Below are 24,082 nucleotides of genomic sequence, written 5' to 3'. Positions count from 1 at the left end.
ACAAAATAACAACAACAATAGTAATGAAGATAATAACAAGTGAGTGTTTGAACTGAGAACTCTTGGGCTCAGTCAAGTTCACACAGAATTTTCATTTGAAATTGTTAAAGTGGCGTCCTGTCCGGGATGTACCTCACCTCAAGCCATCTGACTGCTCGGATGGGTTCCAGCTCCCATGACCCTTAATTGAAGTTAGCAGTTGAAGATGAGTGTGTGAGTAATATGACGGCTTTCCATCCAGCTAGTTTAAAATGTAGCTCTTTCAAAAAGTTTGTGCTTCTATTAAACAGAGCAGCTGTGTCATTGGAGCTTTGTGTATAATCATTAGCTACACAGTAGGAATACAAGAGCCGCTGCTTCAAATTTCCAATCTTAACTATTTTTTTAAGGCAACAAAATCAACATCTGCCTCATCAATTCCAACAGGATTAATCCTGCAAACCAAACAACATTCAGAATGCTGTACCGATAACAGTTTTGGATACGATATCGCAAAGCAGATGTTCGTGATAAATGTAGGAAGCATCAAGGAGTGATGTGTTTTGTTGAAATTCAACATAAAACTCAGACTCTTCTACCTGCTGCTGTTGGGCTTGTTGCAGGTCCTCTTGTAGTTGTTGGACATTCCTCTGGTTGCAGCGCTGGTGCTGTTGTTGGCCCTCACAGAGGCTGCACTCCTGTCGTTGGTGGTCTCTCTTGTTACCCCGTTGCTGTTGATTAAATCTCTCTTTCTGTTGGTCAGGCAGTTGTTTTACTGTTTTGTGGAACCTTTTTGGTTGTTTTTTGGGTGTGTGTCCGTGTTGGTTCAGCAGCTTGTTTGTCTTTCTCTTGTAATCTTCTTGCTGGATTTTGGTCTTTTTGATGTGAACTTTGTGTTGCTGCCGCTCCTTCTGGTTTCCCTGCTGACACGCCTTCTGGTTTCCCTGCTTCTTCTCCTTGTGGCTGCCCTGCTTCTTCTCCTTGTGGCTGCCCTGCTGCCGCTCCTTGTGGCTGCCCTGCTGCCGCTCCTTCTTGTTTCCCTGCTGCTTCTCCTTGTGGCTGCCCTGCTGCCGCTCCTTCTGGTTGCCCTGCCGCCGCACCTTCTGGTTGCCTTGTTGGTTTGTCTCTGGCTCAACGCTCTGCTGTAACTGCTGCATTTCTCTCTGGAGACCTTGCTCTTGTAATTGTTGCATCTCTGTCTGGCCTTCCGATGCATGTGGCTTTATCTGTGCTGCTGGTTTTGATGGGTTCACACAGGGTTGAGAGATGTGGATTTTGTAGTGGATGCAGTGACCCTCAGCGCTTTCCTCCACAGACTGGTTCAGAGGCGTGATGAGGTAATGTTTAACCCAGAAGGGCAGGTCAAGTCGTTCCTGGGCCATGGCCTCACAAACTACTTTTAAGACGTGATTTCGGTCGGTATCACTCTGCCACCGACCCTCTGCCATGATAACGAGTCGTTTTGATGGCTTTGGATGCAACTGTGGAAGACTTTCGGGCTCATCGGACTTTGGCAACTCAAGGAGTTGGTCAACAGGATCTTAAAAAAAGTACAAAAAATGGAATCACTTTCATTTTACACTACACTTGTTACATCAGCAAAAAAACAAACATACATACCACATTTGCGTGCCTGAGTGCACTGGGCGTTCTGCGTGAAATACTGCTTGAAGTGGGGTGGGCATTTGCCCAAAACTCTGTCAAATATTGTGTTTGTCGGATCACTCATTTCAACAAAATGTCTGATTTCCTCACAAATAAAGAATAAATCACCTGTTTTTTTTCCTATCCTTTTATCATTTATTAAATGTGTTCCTTGCCAGCTTATGTCTGGCACAGCAAAAATAAAAAAACAACGCGATGTGCACAGTCAGTTTTCAATATTATCCACACAGACAAAAATTTATTTCACTGAAACATTTTGCACAGCGTTTACATTAAAACAGAAAACTCTGGCACTCAGAAGATGAAAAAAAACTACCTGTTTAAATCCAGGCAACTCTACAGTTAATCTGTTTGTTGCTGTAAGTGATTCCTGTTTGGTAAGATAAAAAAAAAAATCCTTAATTTTCCCAGCAGCCTCTCATTGAAAACAGTGGAGCATCCAGTCTGTTGCTGACTGTCAACACGTGAAGCTGGTTTTCTCTGTGTTCTGTCCAGAAATCCCACGTGTCCACTCTTTGTCCCACTCTCACACACTTAAAATGACAAACAAACATCTAGACAGCAGGAAAGATCTGTCTCAACGCGCCTAAAAGTTCTTAACATGCACAACGCTTTCTGATGAACTTTGTGGACATCAGCTGACAAGGAACTCATTTTGCTAGATGGAAAAAAGACATCTGACAAGAATGAACACAAACTTGTAGTAGGTCCTTCAGCATGACTGGAGCTTGTACAAAGCTAGCCACATTGTCACAGAACACTTCCTGTTTCTTGCACACGAGTCTTTCACAATAAGAGCACAGGGCACACATATGTCATCACAAGTCTGATACGGAAGAGGAGAAAAACGGGAGAGGTGATGGTCTAGTGGTTAAGCGGTGGCCTTCAGACGAGAGGATCCTTGGTTCAAAACCCAACCAGACCATAAAAATCGCTAAGGGTCCTTGGGCAAGGTCCTTAATCCCCTAAATGCTCCCAGTGTGTAGTGATTTCCTTGCATTCGGTATTTCGTCGTTTCCCATAATGCCCCTGGTGGCTACCTACACTTCCCAGAATGCATCGTGGTGCCAGCAGAGTTCCGCTGTCTCACAACGCATATAAACACTGGCAAAGTGAAGATGTGGATGCGAGTTCACAAGCGATTATGATGATGACGACACGTTCTCTCAAGTTGAGAGGGTTATCTAGGGGAGGTGTAGCACCTATGATAAACTTCTGCAGTGCGCTGATGTTGTCCACGCTTCACGAGGTGTGTTTCCATTGTGCCCTAAACCAGAACTCTACTGAAACTATCTCTCGCGTGACTCACGTACACGCCCGCACAAAATTTCACAACTGCGAAACACCAAATGGCAGAACCCTGACATCGGTGTGCAAGTGTGAATGGGTAAGTGTGAGGTATAATTGTAAAGCGCTTTGAGGGTCTGATGCAGACGGAAAAGCACTATATAAATGCAGTCCATTTACCATTTATTCCATTGTAAGTAAGTAAGTAAGTAAACTTTATTTATATAGCGCTTTTCGCAGACAGGGGTCACAAAGCGCTTTACAAGGTAAAACAATAAAAATATACAGTAAAAATACACACTCAGTACTAAAAAAATTATTGGCCATGAAAAGCCTGTTTAAAAAGTAGAGTCTTCAGTTGCTTTTTGAACATCTCAACAGAGTCCAGGGATCGCAGAGACAGAGGGAGTTCGTTCCAGAGACGAGGCGCTATGGCTTTAAAAGATCGGTCTCCTCGAGTTTTAAAGCAGGTTCGAGGAACCATCAACAGGTTCTGACCTGAAGATCTGAGGCCGCAGGCTGAGGTGTAGGGCTGACTCAAATCAGCAATGTAATCAGGAGCCTGACCATATAGTGCTCTGAAAGTGAAGACCAAGATTTTAAAATTAATTCTGGATGCAAGAGGGGAGCCAGTGGAGGGATTCCAAGATAGGCGTGATGTGGGCTCTCCTGTTGGTGCGGGTCAAAAGCCTCGCAGCAGAGTTCTGGACATACTGCAACCGATTTAGCTCCTTCGGGTTGTTATACTGTTGTTATATTGATTGTTTTAGTTAAGCAGGAATTCTCTGTAATTGCTAACATTACACTTTTACTTTACACTCATTATTAGGAACAAATCACCATAATGAAATTATAACAGTTTGTGTTCAGTCACCTTGGACAGAATAAATTCATTAGTTGACAACACTGGTGAAAAGGCAGAAACCAACATCTCATTACACCCACCTGGTTTGAGACATAAAGCACCTTTCACCTTGTTAGGCTTTGAACGATCATCTAGAGCCTGAATTTTACAAACGCCCTGCAAGAAACACAGTAAAATTTTAAACTGAGGTGCGCCCCATCCCCAACAAAAAATACAGCCTCTGTGTACATAATAAATACCTACTTTTTGTCATTTGGTTAGACTCTTTCTCTCCGATTGTTCTGTCTGAGTTATTTTCATTAGTTACTTCATCCAAACCATCAACATGTTTATTAGACCCCATTCCTACCAGGCTGCTCAAGGAAGCCCTACCATTATTTAATGCTTCGATCTTAAATATGATCAATCTATCTTTGTTAGTTGGCTATGTACCACAGGCTTTTAAGGTGGCAGTAATTAAACCATTACTTAAAAAGCCATCACTTGACCCAGCTATCTTAGCTAATTATAGGCCAATCTCCAACCTTCCTTTTCTCTCAAAAATTCTTGAAAGGGTAGTTGTAAAACAGCTAACTGATCATCTGCAGAGGAATGGTCTATTTGAAGAGTTTCAGTCAGGTTTTAGAATTCATCATAGTACAGAAACAGCATTAGTGAAGGTTACAAATGATCTTCTTATGGCCTCGGACAGTGGACTCATCTCTGTGCTTGTTCTGTTAGACCTCAGTGCTGCTTTTGATACTGCTGACCATAAAATTTTATTACAGAGATTAGAGCATGCCATAGGTATTAAAGGCACTGCGCTGCGGTGGTTTGAATCATATTTGTCTAATAGATTACAATTTGTTCATGTAAATGGGGAATCTTCTTCACAGACTAAAGTTAATTATGGAGTTCCACAAGGTTCTGTGCTAGGACCAATTTTATTCACTTTATACATGCTTCCCTTAGGCAGTATTATTAGACGGTATTGTTTAAATTTTCATTGTTACGCAGATGATACCCAGCTTTATCTATCCATGAAGCCAGAGGACACACACCAATTAGCTAAACTGCAGGATTGTCTTACAGACATAAAGACATGGATGACCTCTAATTTCCTGCTTTTAAACTCAGATAAAACTGAAGTTATTGTACCCACAAATCTTAGAAACATGGTGTCTAATCAGATCCTTACTCTGGATGGCATTACCCTGACCTCTAGTAATACTGTGAGAAATCTTGGAGTCATTTTTGATCAGGATATGTCATTCAAAGCGCATATTAAACAAATATGTAGGACTGCTTTTTTGCATTTACGCAATATCTCTAAAATTAGAAAGGTCTTGTCTCAGAGTGATGCTGAAAAACTAATTCATGCATTTATTTCCTCTAGGCTGGACTATTGTAATTCATTATTATCAGGTTGTCCTAAAAGTTCCCTAAAAAGCCTTCAGTTAATTCAAAATGCTGCAGCTAGAGTACTAACGGGGACTAGAAGGAGAGAGCATATCTCACCCATATTGGCCTCTCTTCATTGGCTTCCTGTTAACTCTAGAATAGAATTTAAAAATTCTTCTTCTTACTTATAAGGTTTTGAATAATCAGGTCCCATCTTATCTTAGGGACCTCGTAGTACCATATCACCCCAATAGAGCGCTTCGCTCTCAGACTGCAGGCTTACTTGTAGTTCCTAGGGTTTGTAAGAGTAGAATGGGAGGCAGAGCCTTCAGCTTTCAGGCTCCTCTCCTGTGGAACCAGCTCCCAATTCAGATCAGGGAGACAGACACCCTCTCTACTTTTAAGATTAGGCTTAAAACTTTCCTTTTTGCTAAAGCTTATAGTTAGGGCTGGATCAGGTGACCCTGAACCATCCCTTAGTTATGCTGCTATAGACGTAGACTGCTGGGGGGTTCCCACGATGCACTGTTTTTTTCTCTTTTGCTCTGTATGCACCACTCTGCATTTAATCATTAGTGATCGATCTCTGCTCCCCTCCACAGCATGTCTTTTTCCTGGTTCTCTCCCTCAGCCCCAACCAGTCCCAGCAGAAGACTGCCCCTCCCTGAGCCTGGTTCTGCTGGAAGTTTCTTCCTGTTAAAAGGGAGTTTTTCCTTCCCACTGTAGCCAAGTGCTTGCTCACAGGGGGTCGTTTTGACCGTTGGGGTTTTACATAATTATTGTATGGCCTTGCCTTACAATATAAGGCGCCTTTGGGCAACTGTTTGTTGTGATTTGGCGCTATATAAAAAAAAATTGATTGAATTGATTGATTGATTTCATTATTTATTTCAAAGTATGAAACTACTGTTCCAGGATGGTGGTGCATGCTGGGAAAATGGTTAAAAACAAACATTATTTCTATTTCCCACAATGCCTGGCCCAACAGCAGAGAAGGGGATCGTTTTAATCCACCAAAACAGGATCATATCAGCTCAGAATCACTGCTTTTTGTGCTTAACAAGACCCACCCACTTTCAACGTGTCCAATCAAGTCAGTGATGATAGGTAATTACAACCCCAATTCCAATGAAGTTGGCATGTTGTGTAAAATGTAAATAAAAACAGAATACAATGATTTGCAAATCCTATTCACCCTATATTCAATTGAATACACCCCAAAGAAAAGATATTTAATGTTCAAACTGATAAACTTTATTGTTTTTGTGCAAATAACTCAATATGCGTTTAGGATCTGAGAACACTAACTGTTGAAGCTTTGTAGGTGGAAATCTTTCCCATTCTTGCGTGAAGTACGACTTTAGTTGTTCAACAGTCCGGGGTCTCCGTTGTCGTATTTTGCGATTCATAATGCGCCACACATTTTCAATGGGCAACAGGTCTGGACTGCAGGGGGGCCAGTCTAGTACCCGCACTCTTTTACTACGAAGCCACACTGTTGTAACATGTGCAGAATGTGGCTTGGCATTGTCTTGTTGAAATAAGCAGGGACATCCCTGAAAAGTCGTTGCTTGGATGGCAGCATGTGTTGCTCCAAAATCTGGATGTACCTTTCAGCATTGATGGTGCCATCGCAGATATGTAAGTTGCCCATGCCATGGGTACTAACACACACCCACACCATCACAGATGCTGGCTTCTGAACTTAGCACTGGTAACAATCTGGATGGTCTTTTTCCTCTTTTGTCCAGAGGACACGACGTCCATGGTTTCCAAAAACAATTTGAAACGTGGACTCATCAGACCACAGCACACTTTTCGACTTTGCGTCTGTCCATTTCAAATGAGCTCGGGCCCAGAGAAGGCGGTGGCGTTTCTGGATGTTGTTGATGTATGGCTTTCACTTTGCATGGTAGAGTTTTAACTTGCACTTGTAGATGTAGATCTGAAGTATTCCTGAGCCCACGATCCTTTACACAATGATGTCGGTTTTTAATGCAGTGCCACCTGAGGGATTGGCGGTCACGGACATTCAATGTTGGTTTTTGGCCTTGCCGCTTACGTGTAGAAAGTTCTCCAGATTCTCTGAATCTTCTGATTATATTATGGACTGTAGATGATGGAATCCCTAAATTCCTTGCAATTGAACATTGAGAAACATTGTTCTTAAACTGTTGAACTATTCTTTCATGCAACTGTTCACAAAGTGGTGATCCTCGCCCCATTGTTGCTTGTGAATGGCTTAGCCTTTTGGGGATGCTCCTTTTATACCCAATCATGAAACAGGTGTTCTTTGAGCATTCATCAACTTTCCCAGTCTTTTGTTGCCACTGTCCCAACTTTTTTGAAACGTGTTGCAGGCATCCATTTGAAAATGAGCAAATATTTGCACAAAAACAATTAAGTTTATCAGTTTGAACATTAAATATGTTGTCTTTGTGGTGTATTCAAATGAATATAGGTTGAAGAGGTTTGGCAAATCATTGTATTCTGTTTTTATTTACATTTTACAGAACATCCCAACTTAATTGGAATTGGGGTTGTAAAAAAAAAGAGGCTTGTTATCACTGGAAATATATGACAGATGCTGGAGTTGTTCAAAACATTGTTTCAGTACAAATGAAAATATCAAATTCAACCTTTACCTTTCGCTTGGGTCTCTTAAACATTTTGTCTTTGTAACCTCTGACCCTGGCACAGCTGTCAAAATCAGACTTCTTCTGCAAACATAACAACATCAAATCTTCACCCAACATATTCAAATTTCTATATTAGCAAACAAGGTTTAACTACAGACATGTGATCAGGCTAACAAAATGCACCCCCCCCCCCCCCCCCCCCCAACCCGGCACTGCTTGTACAGTAGTGTTCAGAATTATAGTAGTGCTATGTGACTAAAAAGATGAATCCACTACTATTATTGTGAACACTACTGTATGCATTATGAGTAAACGGACCAACCAGAAACTGGAACTGACAAACATAATGCATTTAAAACAACAACAACAACATGCCAATTATCATCTGTGGAAAATACTGGACCAGATTTTTTTTCCTTTATGCAGATCTCCACATGGTGTGCTACCACTCTGTGAAGTATCACTCAAATCAAACTGTTTAGGACAAGTTGTGCTTAAATGCTTAAATTGGAGAGTTAAGTGGTCTGTTTTGTTTTTGGTTAAGCGGTCCTTGGTGTGAAAAGGTTTGAGAAACACTGCTCTAGACTTATGTGTCACATATTCTGAAAGTTGAGATTGTTCTGAATATTTTGATGTACAAAAAATAGACATTATAGTAAAAGAAAGAACCTTAAAACAGCAATTACTGAAGTCGATATAGTAATTATCGCAACAGGCCTAATTTCTTCTTGGCAGTAGTTGACTCTGAAAGCCTAGCCAAAATAAACCAAGTTAACACAGAAAAACGTTCCACAGTAGATCATGTTTCAGTACTGAAGCTGAATAAAATCTTACCTTTCCAGTAACTGTTCTGTGCTTGGAACCTTTGACTGATCCGTCTTCACAGGTGGATCCACGGGGTGGAACTCTGGGTTTACTCTGGTAAAGATTGAAGTGTTGTTGGATTAGCAAACACTAAACTAAATTTTTATATACTCTCAAAATACTGTCATTATGGCTGAGCCTGATCAAACATCATACGAGGTATACTACAAATCATTTTTATTTTTATCTAATTCACACACACACAAAACATTTTTAAAAACATGAAACTATGTTGGAATCATTTATCAAATTTTTATGAAATCCACAAAAGTCCCTAAAGGCATAAAAAAAACCTCATTATAAATTTTGTACATATTGATTAAATGTTTTTGATTCATACCCGGTAGCTTTTGATTGTTTCTATGACATTAACCAAAAATACCTCAAATGTTCAAATCTAAGTGGCCAGATCACTGCTCACATGTGGTACTTACTTTTCAACACAATGTTCATTACAAAATGTATTTAGTGAAAAATAATTTTAACAGAGTTAGGTTTTATTTATGAGAAGTTGCTGTGTATTTATTTCTATCCATATTATTAAGGCGTTAATACATTATCTGACATTCAAATTAGCCTGATCAATAAAATGGCTCATTATTTAATGTAGTCAACATTCACATTGTAATTTTATTATGAGTTCAGAGCCCATTTTAAAAGTATTAGTTTCACTTTGGTATCATAAAAAAACAAAATAATAACCGGCCCCAAGTAAAAAGCAGGGTAATAAATATGACAAGTGTCGAAAAATGTCAGTTTGTTAGAAAAAGTCATTAAAGATGAATAAAAAAAATAATCTCTGTCAATAAGCAATTTTTACCTCACAAATGTGACAGAATAAAGTTTAATAAGAGTACATACAGTGCCGCAGGATGGGACAAATGCTTGAGGCACTTCAATCGGGTCAGGATCAGAATCTGCACTCTTTTTCTTCCACAGGATCCGGACCCGCTCAGCTGGCTGGGAAACTGTGTCTGCATCCTTCAGAACTACAGAGATCAACATGGTGGGTGTCATTTTTGAAGAATACACACACCTGTGACAACACAACCAGATCTGAAGCGGCCCAGTCTGGCTGCTAGTCTGCCATGAACTGGCTCAGGCCTTTTGAAGCTCTGACTAGACTGCAGCTGTGACCTGTTCTTCATTGATTAGTGATCAGCAGGTACCTACCATACGCCATCTTCATCCTCTTTTTCCTCCTCTTTTTGCTGGAGTTGTGGTAGGAAGGGCTGGAGTCAGAACCCTCAAGGTTCTTTAGCAGCACCACCTTCTGTTTGAGGCAGCTGCAGCCAAACATGCACTGTGCCCGGCCACAGTGTGTGATCCTGGTGGTATGGGACAGACTGGAGCATATGCAACCCAGCCGGCAGAAGTCGTTCAGACAAGGAGGAGGTCGCCGCCTGATCAGCTGGATGGGAGCTGTGGGATTCTCGCTTACAAAACCCTGCAGATGGACACACCAGACACAATGTTCAGGAACAACCAACAACAAGTCATGCGGGTAGTGCACTTGTTTCCAGAGTGGAAGGTTCCAAGTTCAAGGCCATCCTGCCAATTTTCCATGTATAGTAGAGAAGCTTGAATCTTCGACTGGACTGGGTTGCTTGACGCGAGGACGTTTCGCTTCAAATCGCAGAAGCTTCCTCAGCTAAAATTCTTGCTCTGGAAGTCTGACTTCTGTCTGACTCTTGTAGAGAAGAATAAAACAGAAGCCAACAAAAGCTGGACTTTTAAACCTAACCAGACCCCTCCTACTGAGAGGCAGACTGCTATAGGCTAGTGACTAAACAATAGCTCTAATTAGCAACTATTGTGCTCTAGTTAGCACACCTAATGACAGGACAGCTGTCCCTCTAATGATGGGATGGATGCCTTTCTGATGGCTCCCTTGATGACGTGAATGACTCATTACCATGAACAAAAGACTGAAACTCCTTTGACCTGTGTACCCCATTGTAAACAGGGGATAAAGTGTGTCTCAGACCCCCTCCCTGGTAAAGGCTGGGTTTCAGACATTTCACAAAGAATGCCTCCTTGACCCCTCTCTCAAACCATTTCTTCTCTCTGGCTAATATTTTAACTTCCTTGTCCTCAAACGTGTGGTTAGTGTCTTTAAGGTGGAGATGAACCGCAGCCTGAGGTCCACTGGCGCCCTCTCTGCGGTGCTGGTATAGCCTTTTGTGTAAAGGTTGCTTCGTTTCACCTATGTAGTGTTCGTTACAGTTTTCCTGACATCTGATAGAATACACTACATTGCTCTGTTTGTAACTAGGGATCATGTCCTTAAGGTGAACTAATTTCTGTCTCAAGGTGTTAACCGGTTTATTTTCCATGTAATTTTTCCATGTAATATAAAGTTGCCTCAGGAAGGACTAAATCAACATGCCGACCCACCTCGAATCTGCTGTGGTGACCCCGAGGAAAACAAGGGAGAAGCCTAAGAGACTGACTGATATTCATAGCACACAGTATCAATATCTTAATATGACTGAGTGAAAACACAGGAAGATTTTCCCTGAAGGTGAATTTACCAGCTCCTGTACTTACATTTTCAAAACGCTGTCATCACTATGCTTAAACGGGTACAGATCAGCACTTTTAAGGTCATACACTGCTCACCAACAACCTTACCAACAAAGCATCCACCCTTTTCAGGTTTCAAATCCCGCAAAACTTCGGAGAGGTCGCTGTGCTGCAAGATTTCAGTAACACTGAGACACTCTGATCACGCTGCACTTTAACCGCTGCACACGGACAACAGCATTAACATCGCAACATAAAACAATTTTTATATTGTGCCTAAAACTGTCATGAATATATTCTTTGGGTTTATAGACATTGTTGTTGCGTTTGTTTTATGTAAACATGCGAGAATCACAGGCTGTCTCTCCGTTATTTTCAATGGGAGCTGCTGTGAGCTACGCTCGCTTCCTGATCATGTCGTTCTGGGTGAAAGTGAAGTTTGCTTTTAAACGTCTTGATTATTGTTCTTTACAACACTGTTCGTCGTCTTTGTTCCGGACTAATATATATGTCTGAAATTCGGTTTGCGTTTATTAAATTCCACGCAGATTAAACATAGCAGACACGGATTATTCATTATAATTGTTTTAGCAAGTTTCCAAGTTATCATGCATGCAGTCTCTTATTAACGTGATAAAAAGCATAAAAAAAATACATTTTTGTAGTTTAATATTCATTTACAATTGTCATTGTGGATTCTCTATGTTGTTTTGACTGCAGCGACTCTCTGGTGTGCAAGGGATTATGGGATACATGAAAACCCTGGATGTTGTTAAGGTTTACGTGTTAAAATAGAACAACTCTCCAATGCCAACCCTCCCAATATTTCTGTTTTCGGTTTAAACTACTCAGAACTGAGTGCTGATTTGACAGATGTAATGTGGCTGCAGGACCTCAGGAAGCATGGTAGAAGTGAACAGGTAGAAGCATCAGCTTTACACACATTTTTTTAGTGAAGCTCATTGGAGCTGTTAACATTGTGTGCACATCACGTTATCGAGTGTGTTCAGATTAGTCGCATCTGGACGATATGGACCACACAAAATGACATCAGTACCAGCACCAATACAATGCAATTACAGGTCAGGATCAGCATCTTGGTAGCGTCACAGTAAAGCTTACCATTAATGTGAAGAGTGATGTCAGAGCAACGGCAGCTCTGTCCTCAGTGATGGCGGTCCTCAAACGTCCCTCCCAGGACACACTGTTCTCCAGGTCTTTCAGTTTCAGCAGTGACCGGGTCATCAAGGGTTTGCCATCATTTCTGGGGGGTTTAGGGCTTTTAGGGCTTTGGTCAACGGTGTGACTGAGCTCAGAGTCAGACTCTAGTGGAGCCAAGTCCTTAGAAGGGCTGAGGGTTTGGGACAAAGCTGCTGGTTTCATTTTTTTCCTCTTGAAAACACGATTGTTTTTGTCATGTTTTTTGGGACTTATGTTTGTAGAAACAAATTCAGATGCCGGTATACTCATTTTCAAATGGTCTTTCCTTGACTCCAGCCCAGGCTCCAGTGGTGAGTTACAAAGGGGTGTCTTGTCCTCTGAAGGAGGTCGGGCCCCTAGGGCCTGAATGTTTTGAGCAGAAGATGGGGACTGGTCTGTGAAATGTTCAGGGACTAAGGATGATTCAATATTATAAGTCAACACATGCGCTGAAACAGGATCAGCTGCACTTTCAGGTCTGGACTTGTGTTTAATACCTGCTGCTTTCAGCTTCCTGTTCACATTTGTTGCCATTTTTGTTTTCTTGAAGGTCAATTTAGGTCGCTTAGAAGGCGGCACAAAGCCAGATATGAGCTCTGAGGTGGGAACGCTCAAGGTCTGCTTTGTTTTGAGGATACTATCCAGAGTTTTGACGTAGCTACTGCTCTTGATAGGAAGTTCATATACCACTGGCTCCACTGTTGACTGTCCGAAGCTAGCAGCGCGCTCATCGATAAACTTGCCCTCGTGCTCCAGATACTCGTCCAGCATGTCACTACAGAAAGCAGACAGGTTCTTGGGCACATCTGTAGTGGATGCAGCTAGACAACACAAACCATGAAAAGATTACTTTGTGATCAAGAGTTTCTGAACCACACACAAGACAGGTTAGCCAATGAAGTTAACCACATGTCTTTGTCCAATAAAGGCAATAATTACTAAGAAACATCAAGAAGATGAAGACACAATGTGTACACTGGTCTTGCTGATCTGTGTGAGTCACACCTCCCTCAGCTGAGGGCTGAACAGCCCACTGAGCTCTGGGGGAAAAAAGCAATGTTTGCTGATTTTTGCCAAATGGTATTTATCCTGAAAGAGTTATATTATTATTACCTTCTCAGAAGACAGTATAGATACCATCATCCATACCTTTTCTATACCCACTTACAGCAATTAAGAGTCACGGGGGGCTGGAACCTATCTCAGCAGTCACAGGGTGTGAGGTGGGGTACACCCTGTACAGGACATCAGTCTGTTGCGGGGCCACATATAGACAAACAAACACATTCACACCCACACCTACAGTCAATTTAAAGTTTTTAATTCTCCTAACAGGCATGTCTTTGGATGTGGGAGGAACCCGGAGCACCTGGAGGAAACTCACGCCAAACATGGGTGGAACATTCATATTCCACACAGAAAGGTCCCAGGTGGGAAGTGAACCCACAACCTTCTTGCTGTGAGACAACAGTGCTAACCACTAAGACACTGTGCTGCCCATGCTGAGTTTAAACTCAGATCTGTTTTCTTTTTTATTTTTATGACATTGACAAAGGCTATTTTTATTCACTAGTGTAGTTCATATTGAAATTTAATACGACAAATTGTATTTTTAAATATTATTTAAAGGTGGGACACCTTGCTTTCATTTCTTTTTCATTTTTTTTTTTTTATAAAAATGGAGAGCAAAGTTATATATGTCTCCACCATTTCTTCCTTTTTTTCTGACCCAATCCAAACCCTGGCTTTTGTGATCTGTGATAGCTCTGCAGGGTACCACACTTTTCCATACTTTAGTATACATTTGGAACAAAATCTTGAAGGCTGATCTCAAATAAACAGGAAGCTAGTGAAGTGACATTCTGAGTGGGGAATGTTGAGATGATTCAACTGTCAAATACATTTAAAATGTTATCACACTTAAGCATGGTGGCTTAGTGGATAGCACTGTTGCCTCACAGCAAGAAGGTCATGGGATTGATTCATCCCCTCTGGCCTTTTTGTGTGGAGTTTGCATGTTTGCGTGGGTTCCCTCCAGGTGCTTCAGTTTCCACCCACATTTAAAGACGTGCGGGTTAGGTAATTTGGAAACTTTATAATTGCCCAGTTCTCCCTTGTAAAAGAGGTCTCGATCTCAATGGGACTAATCTGGTTAAATAAAGGTTAAATTAAACTGAGTCCCCGTGACCCTTAACTGGACTAAGCGGTTGAAGATGAGTGTGTGAGTGTGTGTAAAATATGAACAGTAATTACCTTCAGGTTTGGAAGGAGGAGGAGTTGATGAAATCTCTGATGGAGCAAATTTATCCCTCCAACCTTTGATCTGAGTGACGTCTGTTGTTTTTCCGGTTCTGGAAACAAATGGTGCATAAACACCTGGGGGGGGGGGTTGTAAGGTCAGCGATCGTGGACATGAATACTTACGCTGCTTCACTTAGCAAATATTACACTTTTTCCTTCAGATGCTTCAAACTGAATTCACTGTCTTGCTGAGACTTCTTAGCACCTGGCCTGAATAATTTTTGCTGATTTATTCAGGACTGTGTGTCAGCACTGTTAACTGCTCACACCTGGTTTTGGTTGCAAGTAACTCAACCAACAAACAGTGCTACATTTTATTTATTTTACAAAGAGTGTAATGAAACATGCAGTACTGTCCAAAATTTGACGGAGAACCAACAATACCAATTACAGTACTAATAGAAAACCGCTTTCATTCATATTTGTTAGCACTGGAGTTTATTTTTGACTAAAAATGGTCTTCTTTGGGGCATCATGACTGACAGACTTTGGAAATAATATAATCTATTTTTAACACGACCGTGTATTTTGTTTTACACTATGCCTTAATATCTTAGTATATCCTTGCTATACCCTGGGTAGACTGTCATTTACTTCATCATAAGGTACCACAGTATTATGATTTAGAGCCATGCAAAATTACTTATTTAATATTTAAGAAGAAAATCTCAGGCGTTAGCTTAATGTGAGGCATTTTAAAGTGCTGACTCTGTGATGACGTCAGTGGTTCAGGCAGCGGTTCCACACCGACTCCAGGAGGAGGGACTGGTAGACGGACTCCAAGGTACTGTAGGTCAATGGCCAGGGTCGGATCCAACAGGCTGAGCTTCAGTCCAACTGATTTTAAAGACAACACAAAGGACAGCAAGAGGTCATCAACACTTGTATTATGCCAGTGGGCTTTACTTTAACAAACACAGCCCCCCGTCGTCCAAGAAACTGGCAGTTAAATACACAGGAAAGAGGAGAGCAGAAGGACATCTAGCATGCACGGTCTGTGAATGCATAAACTCTCCATGCTACAATACCTGACGCTTGTCTATGTATGTCATTTACAAAGGGAGAGATAAATATGTGGACATATACACTGAAGAAAGCAGCACTTTCTCACCATTTCTACTGCACTCCTGCTCATCACTGACAGCTTTTGACACATCTTATCCCACCGTGCCAAGCTCTTTCTATACAGTAGCACTGTAACTGAGGGGCCACCACCCACAGTTCAGAACATGTGAACCACGGATTACTTGCAGCGTTTACATAAGTGTGATTTCGTGCCATGGTAAATTGTTTTTAAAGTGATTATGTGCATTAATTTTGAGTTGAGTGGAAGAAATGTAGTTGTTCCCCTCTTACACAACCTATAAAAAAAAAAAAAAAAAAAAAAAGTACAGCCTTATGGAGAGTGTGGTCGTGTCCCAATTCAGCAGCTATACGCGCTGAAAGCTGTAACTGTCAGCCGTTTATGTCATAAGTGGCGTGACAAAGCCGCCAGCATTCGCTCCCCCCCCTCCACAAACGAAGGACATATCTGGTGTATCTTTCGCAATCCAAACAATCACATGTCACTGCACAATATTTTTCCAAGACAAAACAGCTGGTATATTAAAAAAAAATAAAAGGACACTGTTTTAGGTCCATATGTACAACTGTAAGTAAGTAATATTTCTAAGTAAAGCATGCTGAAAAATGATGACTAAACAACAAGTTACGCCCACTTAGCTAGCTTGGCATGTACAGCCATCAATGTTGCCAGAAGACAGGAGGTAGAGGCGGGGAAAGGTAATGGTGCAACAGGAAAATGCTCCATGAGCTAGACCAGGGGTATTCAACTCGATCCAGAAATGGCCAAGAGGGTGCAGGTTTTCTTTGCACCCACTCACTCCACGAATTCCCGACTGTTTCTGAGCATGAACGTGGTGTGTCTTGAGCTTTCCAATGAGAACTGGAACAACTGTGGTCAACTCGACCAAGAACTCAAAGCCACATTTGGTGGTTGCTCACTTTGTTCTGTAAATTCTGTTAAATGTGACATTTAAACATTACTTTTTTTATGTTTATATACATTGTCTACATGAAATAATCATTTCCCTGCTTCCAGTGTGCACACACATACCTTCCTGCAGCACCTGATGGATGACCTGTCTGTGTTTCATCATCTTCAAATCCCGGAGAAGAATTTTCTCAAAGGAAGCAATTCTGTCCTCGAGACTCTCTGTTGTTTCAACTGAAAAAAACAATTTCAAACTAAACATCACTTTCCCAGATTGATAAATGTTTGTAAGCAGACTTGTTGCATTTTTTTATTATACAGGTGGAAATTTTAGAATGTAGTTACTATATATTTAACAATACACAACATGTAAAATAAGAGCCTTAACTTGATGGAGTGACAAAGTTGAGCATTGCCAACGCAGACCTGCCAACATTACAAAAACTATTTTTTGGGGATTAAACGGTCTTGTAATAGTTTGTCCTGTGCAATGTAATGGCTGAATCCTCAGTGTGATCAGTTCTGTAACAGCCACATATTTAATCAAACCAATGATCGCCACAGACGGGTGTTTTTTTTTTGTTTGTTTTTTTACCATTCTCGGTTGCCTCCTCAGATTGTTGCTGCTGTACTTCACAAGATGTCTGAGCTTGTGCAACTGGTCCAGGATCTTCAGTGTTGTTCCCAATGTGAAGTCTGAGTGCCTCCTGAAACATGAGCTTTGCTGTTATTCTGTAATTGCATGTTACTCTAAGTTACATCACCATTATCAGGACTAGAAGCTGATGCACCAATGCACAGACAGCTTTTAACCAAGGCGCACGCAAGGAAACCAGCAGACCAGTTCAGCCTTGTTCTCATCATTGTGACTTGGTCACCATGTTTGCATCAGAGAATAACAGGAATTAAAGAAAAAAGTCAGTTGTTTTTTTTTTCTAACAAAGCCATAATCTGTTCATCTACCTTTCCATAGCAGCACCATGTTATGGTGTCTTATAGGTTGGGTTCAGTTTAAGCATTTCCACCCAGAGGCCAGTCAACGTAAGCTTTGTGACCAAGTGTGTCAATAGAGGAAGACTTAAAAATAAGGTCGACTTTTCAGGTGTATTTTATGCTACTATCCAAAACCAAAGTAGATTTTATACAATGGTGGAATTTACTGATCTTACAAAGCTCAGGATGTTTGTTTACATTATGGGTGTCAGTTAAAATCTCTCCAATCCTTAATACTATCAATGTACTACTGATTTATATATGTAATCCATATACTTGGTGAATTTATTTTTAATCACTAAGAAGTCTGTTCACTGTGTCCATTCTGTGATGGTACTGATAAAATTCTGGCGGATCTCTCAGTTCCATGGTCGCAGCAAAACGCAGTACCAGCACATGCTCACAGTCTTGACACTTTCCTGATCCATTCACAAGGAGCCTTTAGGGATTTACCTATCTTAAAAAATCTTGCATGAACAGAGAGCATGCACAGAAACTCACTGATTGGCATGATGAACTGAGGTGCAAAGACAGGCTACCTTGCACTGTCTATTGCACCAGAGTTTGTTGTACTCAGTGTGCTTTTACTAACATTTTCTCATATAAAAGCATTTTCTTAAAAGGTCTATATAAAGTATTTTTCCAAAACAATGTAATCTTGTAATCAGGGCAGTTTTATACTTGGGTCAATACAAAATATAAAATGCAACTGACATCTGACTTTGACTTAAACTCACTAACAGGACGTAGGTGCAGTAAAAGCTTCTGCTAGAAAGCTGTGTAGCAACATCAACACAATCAATTAGAGCAGGTAGCTCAATGGGTTACAGAGTTGTGCTACAAATGAAGACCCAGGTTCAATTCCCAGTAATGCTGCCTGTCTGTGTCCTTGGACTTCATCTGTATTGTCCCAGTCCACTCAGCTGTTAATGGGTACCGACAGACTAGTGAAGTAAACCGTGTTGGACGAGTGGACCATCCAACAGAAGTTGTAGATGCATCCACTTCACTTTACAAAATCTGGACAGAACATCAGGACCTATGGCCCTCAGGGGCTATGATCCTTAACACATTGTTTCAAGGAAACCACTTACAATGACAAACTCCTGTCTGAGAGCAGGTGTTTGTGTTTACAATAACAGCTGGTTTGACACATTTTAGATTTGAGTTGGTTGTGCATATAATTGTATTATCAACAATCTAGAATTTAAGTATATAATATAAATATAAAAATACAGAGCATGCAAATTTCTAAAATGACATCTATGGACAAAATTAATACACTACATGAAAATGTACTAGTTTTATGTAAAGTTACCTTTGATGTGAATGAGACAAACAACTGCTCCTCAACTTCTTCCAGGTTAGGCTGTCTGCTAGTATACATTGAGTCATCTGTCTCAGGAGCCAAGTGGGTCACAGCAAGCCTTCGACGCCGTGACGTCTTGTACTTGCGTGGTTTCTTAGTGGGAAACAGTTGTGCATCTTGACAAAAATCTGAAGCATTTGTTACTGCTGTATTAGGAAGTGAGCAGGAAACACCCACTGTCTCTGTGCTGGGAAACTCCACCTCCATTCCAAGGTCATCATTGGTGGAGAAAAAATGTACAAGATCTGAAAGTGAAGGTGTAGGTGACAATCCATCTCCATCTAATGAAGAAAATGTTGGAGACAGGGGCAACTGAAGTGCAAGAGGAGATAGCTCCTCTGGAAATGGCAATGACTGCTCATTGCCTTGAAATGAAGGATTTGAGTTCGGGGCAGGGGTAGATGTGTTTGATTCTATAGTATGGGTGGCGGGGTGGGAACTGGTCTCAGAAGACAACAAAGGTGATGTAACAGAAGTTAAGGGAAGTGATTGTGATGCATTCCGAAATGTTGCAAATGAAGTTCCTATGTAAGGATCAGGTGGCGGTAACACTGTATGCCATTTAAACACAGATGTGGCAGCATCTTCACTATGAGGCAACTCTTCAGACAGTGCACTTTTTGAAGTTGACAGAGAAGAAGTGGAGTCAAGTTCTAAAGCTAAAGAGGCAGGGAAGGGAGGTAATGGGTCTGGTGATGCTGCAGGTGACAAAGGCTCAAAACCAAAAGGTGAACACTCAGAGTCTGGGAAAAAGGGACTGGATTTCATGTTAAGTGAATGCGACAGTACTGAGGAAGACTTTGTCAGAGTAGATGTCTGAGATTCATTGGGGGCAGTTAACACTGTGTCAAGGGGCTGAGACAAACGGGGAGATGTCGAAGAGGTAGAAAAAGTCAACATTGAGGTGGATAGTGGTGTTGCAAGGGTACAACATGGCTCGTCTGAACTGGCTAACACTGATGAACAATCCGGTACTAACAGTTCAGGGACTGGATTTTCAGAAAGCATACCTGAGGCCAAGCAATCATCAGTTCTTAGACTCTCAGGATCTGCATCCAGATGGAGTGGACTAGAAGATGCGAGAGTTGTTTCACCTGCATGTCCACTTGCTATCAAAACCTTCTGATGTGGGTGACTATCAACACCACTATGGGCAGTGGTGTTCTTGTTTTGATTAGATATTTCATGTTGGATATCCTTTGAAGGAGATGTATCACTGGAGATTTTAGAAATTTGATAAGTAGAAGCTACAGGAGGACTTTGAGTTCCTGATGAAGATTGAGGCAGGTGCACAGGAAGTGTGGTCTCTGTGTCTGTCTTGAACTTGATGGATTTTCGTGAATGTTGCTTCAAAAAACGAGCAAGAGCTGGCAGAGGCAAAGGTGCTGGCCGTTTATGCTGCTTTGCATTTACCTGTGGCTGAGCGTCATCTTGATGTTTTTGATCACAGACAGCAGGGCAGTTCAAAGTCACAGTTTGAGCAGCAACAACATCCGTCAGTGATTTATCATTGCCCACAGTCTCAACTGTCTTAATTTTATCTTTGCAGTTCAAGGACTTCAAAACATGCTTGTCCTCTTCAACATTCTTCTTGGTCACATTTTCATTCATCTTTGTGGGTGTTTTTTTGCTGTATGTCTTTATAAATGCCCTGTCCTTCTTCACACCAGCTTGTTCACTTCCTCTTGATGTTGGGATGTTACTGTTAGCTTTCTCTGTTTGGACAGAAGCACTGTTATTGAGGGACTGCTGCTCCAAACTGCATCTGTTCAGTGAAACATGAGCCTCTCGAATAAGTTCAGAAATTAACTTCGTTGGAGGGTGTGAATTATTGCTGAGGGAAAACATACAAAATAATCATATTAGCAGCATCAGTATCACAAACCTCTGCTGTTCATTTCATGGCATATTGGAATTCACTCATACCACAAATCCTCAATAAAACAATACAAAGAAATAAAGACACATGACAACTGTAACTTGTTACAAAACAAGTTTCATAAATTTACATAATGTCTGTTGTCACAACTATTAAGTGTATATTTACAATCAGCATTAGTCAAATGGTGAGTATTACCACAGAATGCAGCTCATTGAAAAATGTCAAAATATTAATGAAAGACCATTCAAATGAAGTGCAATGAGCTCTAATTCAGTGTCATGATGTTCACAGGGAACAGGTTTTATAAAAGTCTATTTACAGACTAATTTAGGAAGCACACCAGACACAGTCGTAACGGGCGATCCAAGAAAAAAAAAAACAAAAAACAAAGTCTAGTGCTGGGGTGGGCAACGAGGATCAAGACAGTGCAGGTTTTCCTTGCAACCAATCACCTCAGCAGGTGGGTTTGCTGATGAGCTTCTCCCCTTAACAGCAATGAAATCACCTTCTGAGGTGATTGGTAGAAAGGGAAACCTGTAGTGTCTTGGCCGTTCATGGCACATGATTGCCCACCCCTGCTCTAGTGCATTGCCCGTGGGGATCCACAGGCTCTAGATTGGGTAGTGTTTATAAAATGGGTAGCTGTCACATCTCTCTATGTAATGCGGAGTTGCGTCAGGAAGAGCATCCGGTTTAAAATTTGTGACAATTCGACATGCAGATCCACCTCAGATTCGCTGAGGGGACCCCCGAGTGCAAACAAGGGAGCAGCTGAAGAGATTTCTGTTGCGTCAGGTAAGATAAGATTCTTACAGGAACTGCGCCACTCAAAAAATTGTTTACTAGCACGCTTCACGCACTAACATCACATTAAAGACATAGTAGTACTCACAAATAATAATGTTTGTCCAGCACACTAAAATGTAATTCAACACGTCACGGGCGGCACATTCTGTTGATTACTTTCATGTATTCATCAAATTTATATTTATTTCAAAGAAAATTTCACTGAAATAAAGACAGGAAAATACAGACTGGGATGCAGAGACCCTCCAATACAGTAGAGCTAGGACAGTTCATTGAGCCATTTACAGAAATGTTTTTTCAGCTCTACAGACTAAAATCGTAGTTGCAATACCAGTGAGTACTGCTTCTTGTGAATGGTATTTTTCTAAGTTAAAACTTGTGAAACATGCCTCAGATCCACCATGAATGATGAGAAATTAAGCAGTCTAGGTGTACTGAGCATCGTGTTTAGGAGGGCAAAGGCATCAAGCCTGGACTCATTTGTTGACCAGTTTGCCGGAAATCACCAAAACTGCAGAAAACAGTTGCTGTAATAGTAGGGCAGCCAATGTATTTATATAATTTTGGACTGAGAAACTGAACCAACACTGCACCTAATAGTTATTTTCAATATCAATTCATCTGCTGATTATTTTCTCAAGTCAGTAGTTTGTAAAATGTTTATTATATACAGTAGTGTTCAGAATAATAGTAGTGCTATGTGACTAAAAAGATTAATTCAGGTTTTGAGTATATTTCTTATTGTTACATGGGAAACAAGGTACCAGTAGATTCTCACAAATCCAACAAGACCAAGCATTCATGATATGTACACTCTTAAGGCTATGAAATTGGGCGATTAGTAAAAAAAGTAGAAAAGGGGGTGTTCACAATAATAGTAGTGTGGCATTCAGTCAGTGAGTTTGTCAATTTTGTGGAACAAATAGGTGTGAATCAGGTGTCCCCTATGTAAGGATGAAACCAGCACCTGTTGAACATGCTTTTCTCTTTGAAAGCCTGAGGAAAATGGGACGTTCAAGACATTGTTCAAAAGAATAGCGTAGTTTGATTAAAAAGTTGATTGGAGACGGGAAAACGTATACGCAGGTGCAAAAAATTATAGGCTGTCCATCTACAATGATCTCCAATGCTTTAAAATGGACAAAAAACCAGAGACGCATAGAAGAAAATGGAAAACAACCATCAAAATGGATAGAAGAATAACCAGAATGGCAAAGGCTCACCCACTGATCAGCTCCAGGATGATCAAAGACAGTCTGGAGTTACCTGTAAGTGCTGTGACAGAAGAGGCCTGTGTGAAGCTAATTTATTTGCAAGAATCCCCCGCAAAGTCCCTCTGTTAAATAAAAGACGTGCAGAAGAGGTTACAATTTGCCAAAGAACACATCAACTGGCCTAAAGAGAAATGGAGGAATATTTTGTGGACTGATGAGAGTAAAATTGTTCTTTTTGGGTCCAAGGGCCGCAGACAGTTTGTGAGATGACCCCCAAACTCTGAATTCAAGCCACAGTTCACAGTGAAGACAGTGAAGCATGGTGGTGCAAGCATCATGATATGGGCATGTTTCTCCTACTATGGTGTTGGGCCTATATATCGCATACCAGGTATCATGGATCGGTCTGGATATGTCAAAATACTTGAAGAGGTCATGTTGCCTTATGCTGAAGAGGACATGCCCTTGAAATGGGTGTTTCAACAAGACAATGACCCCAAGCACACTAGTAAATGAGCAAAATCTTGGTTCCAAACCAACAAAATTAATGTTTTGGAGTGGCCTGCCCAGTCCCCGGACCTAAAACCAATTGAGAATTTGTGGAGTGACATCAAAAAAGCTGTTTCTGAAGCAAAACTAAGAAATGTGAATGAACTGTGGAATGTTGTCAAAGAATCTTGGAGTGGAATAACAGCTGAAAGGTGCCACAAGTTGGTTGACTCCATGCCGTGTCCATAAAAATCAGAGAGGGATATGCTTTGCAAACTTAATACCCATTACTATATTGGATGATGTTGAAATTGAGGATGGCCCAGTGGTTGTTCTTGCAATAGCAAAGATTTCGTGTCTGCTACCTACAACGCGCGTGGAATGTCTCAAACCTAAACCTACTTCTAGGCATCTTATATATGTTATTCTGGAACCACCCCTAAACCCAAATAGTTCAACTGTCAACCCCACTGAGGTCCTTAGACTGGGTCTCATTAACATAAGATCACTGTCCTCAAAATCATTGTTGATCAATGATCTAATTATTGATCATCGCTTAGATATGATTGGGCTATGTGAAACCTGGCTTAAACCTACAGCTGTCCTCCCCTTAAATGAGGCCTGCCCAC

The 24,082-nt window shown here is 41.1% G+C and overlaps 1 protein-coding gene across 1 annotated transcript in view; it reads right to left on the bottom strand.

Moving 5' to 3' along the window:
* The window catches only part of mgaa (MAX dimerization protein MGA a), a 79,454-nt gene that overhangs the window by 25,557 nt on the left and 29,815 nt on the right, over positions 1–24,082 (bottom strand). The window contains exons 3-14 of the mRNA XM_034159572.1: positions 19,011–20,895; positions 17,295–17,406; positions 16,823–16,933; positions 15,415–15,543; positions 14,659–14,781; positions 12,328–13,226; positions 9,853–10,126; positions 9,541–9,668; positions 8,650–8,733; positions 7,822–7,896; positions 3,877–3,952; positions 579–1,519 (exon numbers count right to left, since the gene is read on the bottom strand). Coding sequence (XP_034015463.1) covers positions 579–1,519; positions 3,877–3,952; positions 7,822–7,896; positions 8,650–8,733; positions 9,541–9,668; positions 9,853–10,126; positions 12,328–13,226; positions 14,659–14,781; positions 15,415–15,543; positions 16,823–16,933; positions 17,295–17,406; positions 19,011–20,895 — 4,837 coding nt within the window. The remainder of the gene's footprint in view (positions 1–578; positions 1,520–3,876; positions 3,953–7,821; positions 7,897–8,649; positions 8,734–9,540; positions 9,669–9,852; positions 10,127–12,327; positions 13,227–14,658; positions 14,782–15,414; positions 15,544–16,822; positions 16,934–17,294; positions 17,407–19,010; positions 20,896–24,082) is intronic.

The sequence above is a fragment of the Thalassophryne amazonica genome, chromosome 19, assembly GCF_902500255.1.
Source record: "Thalassophryne amazonica chromosome 19, fThaAma1.1, whole genome shotgun sequence".
Taxonomy (NCBI): Eukaryota; Metazoa; Chordata; class Actinopteri; order Batrachoidiformes; family Batrachoididae; genus Thalassophryne; species Thalassophryne amazonica.
Note: the sequence above shows the minus strand (reverse complement) of the source record. Positions and strands in the feature narration are given on the sequence as shown.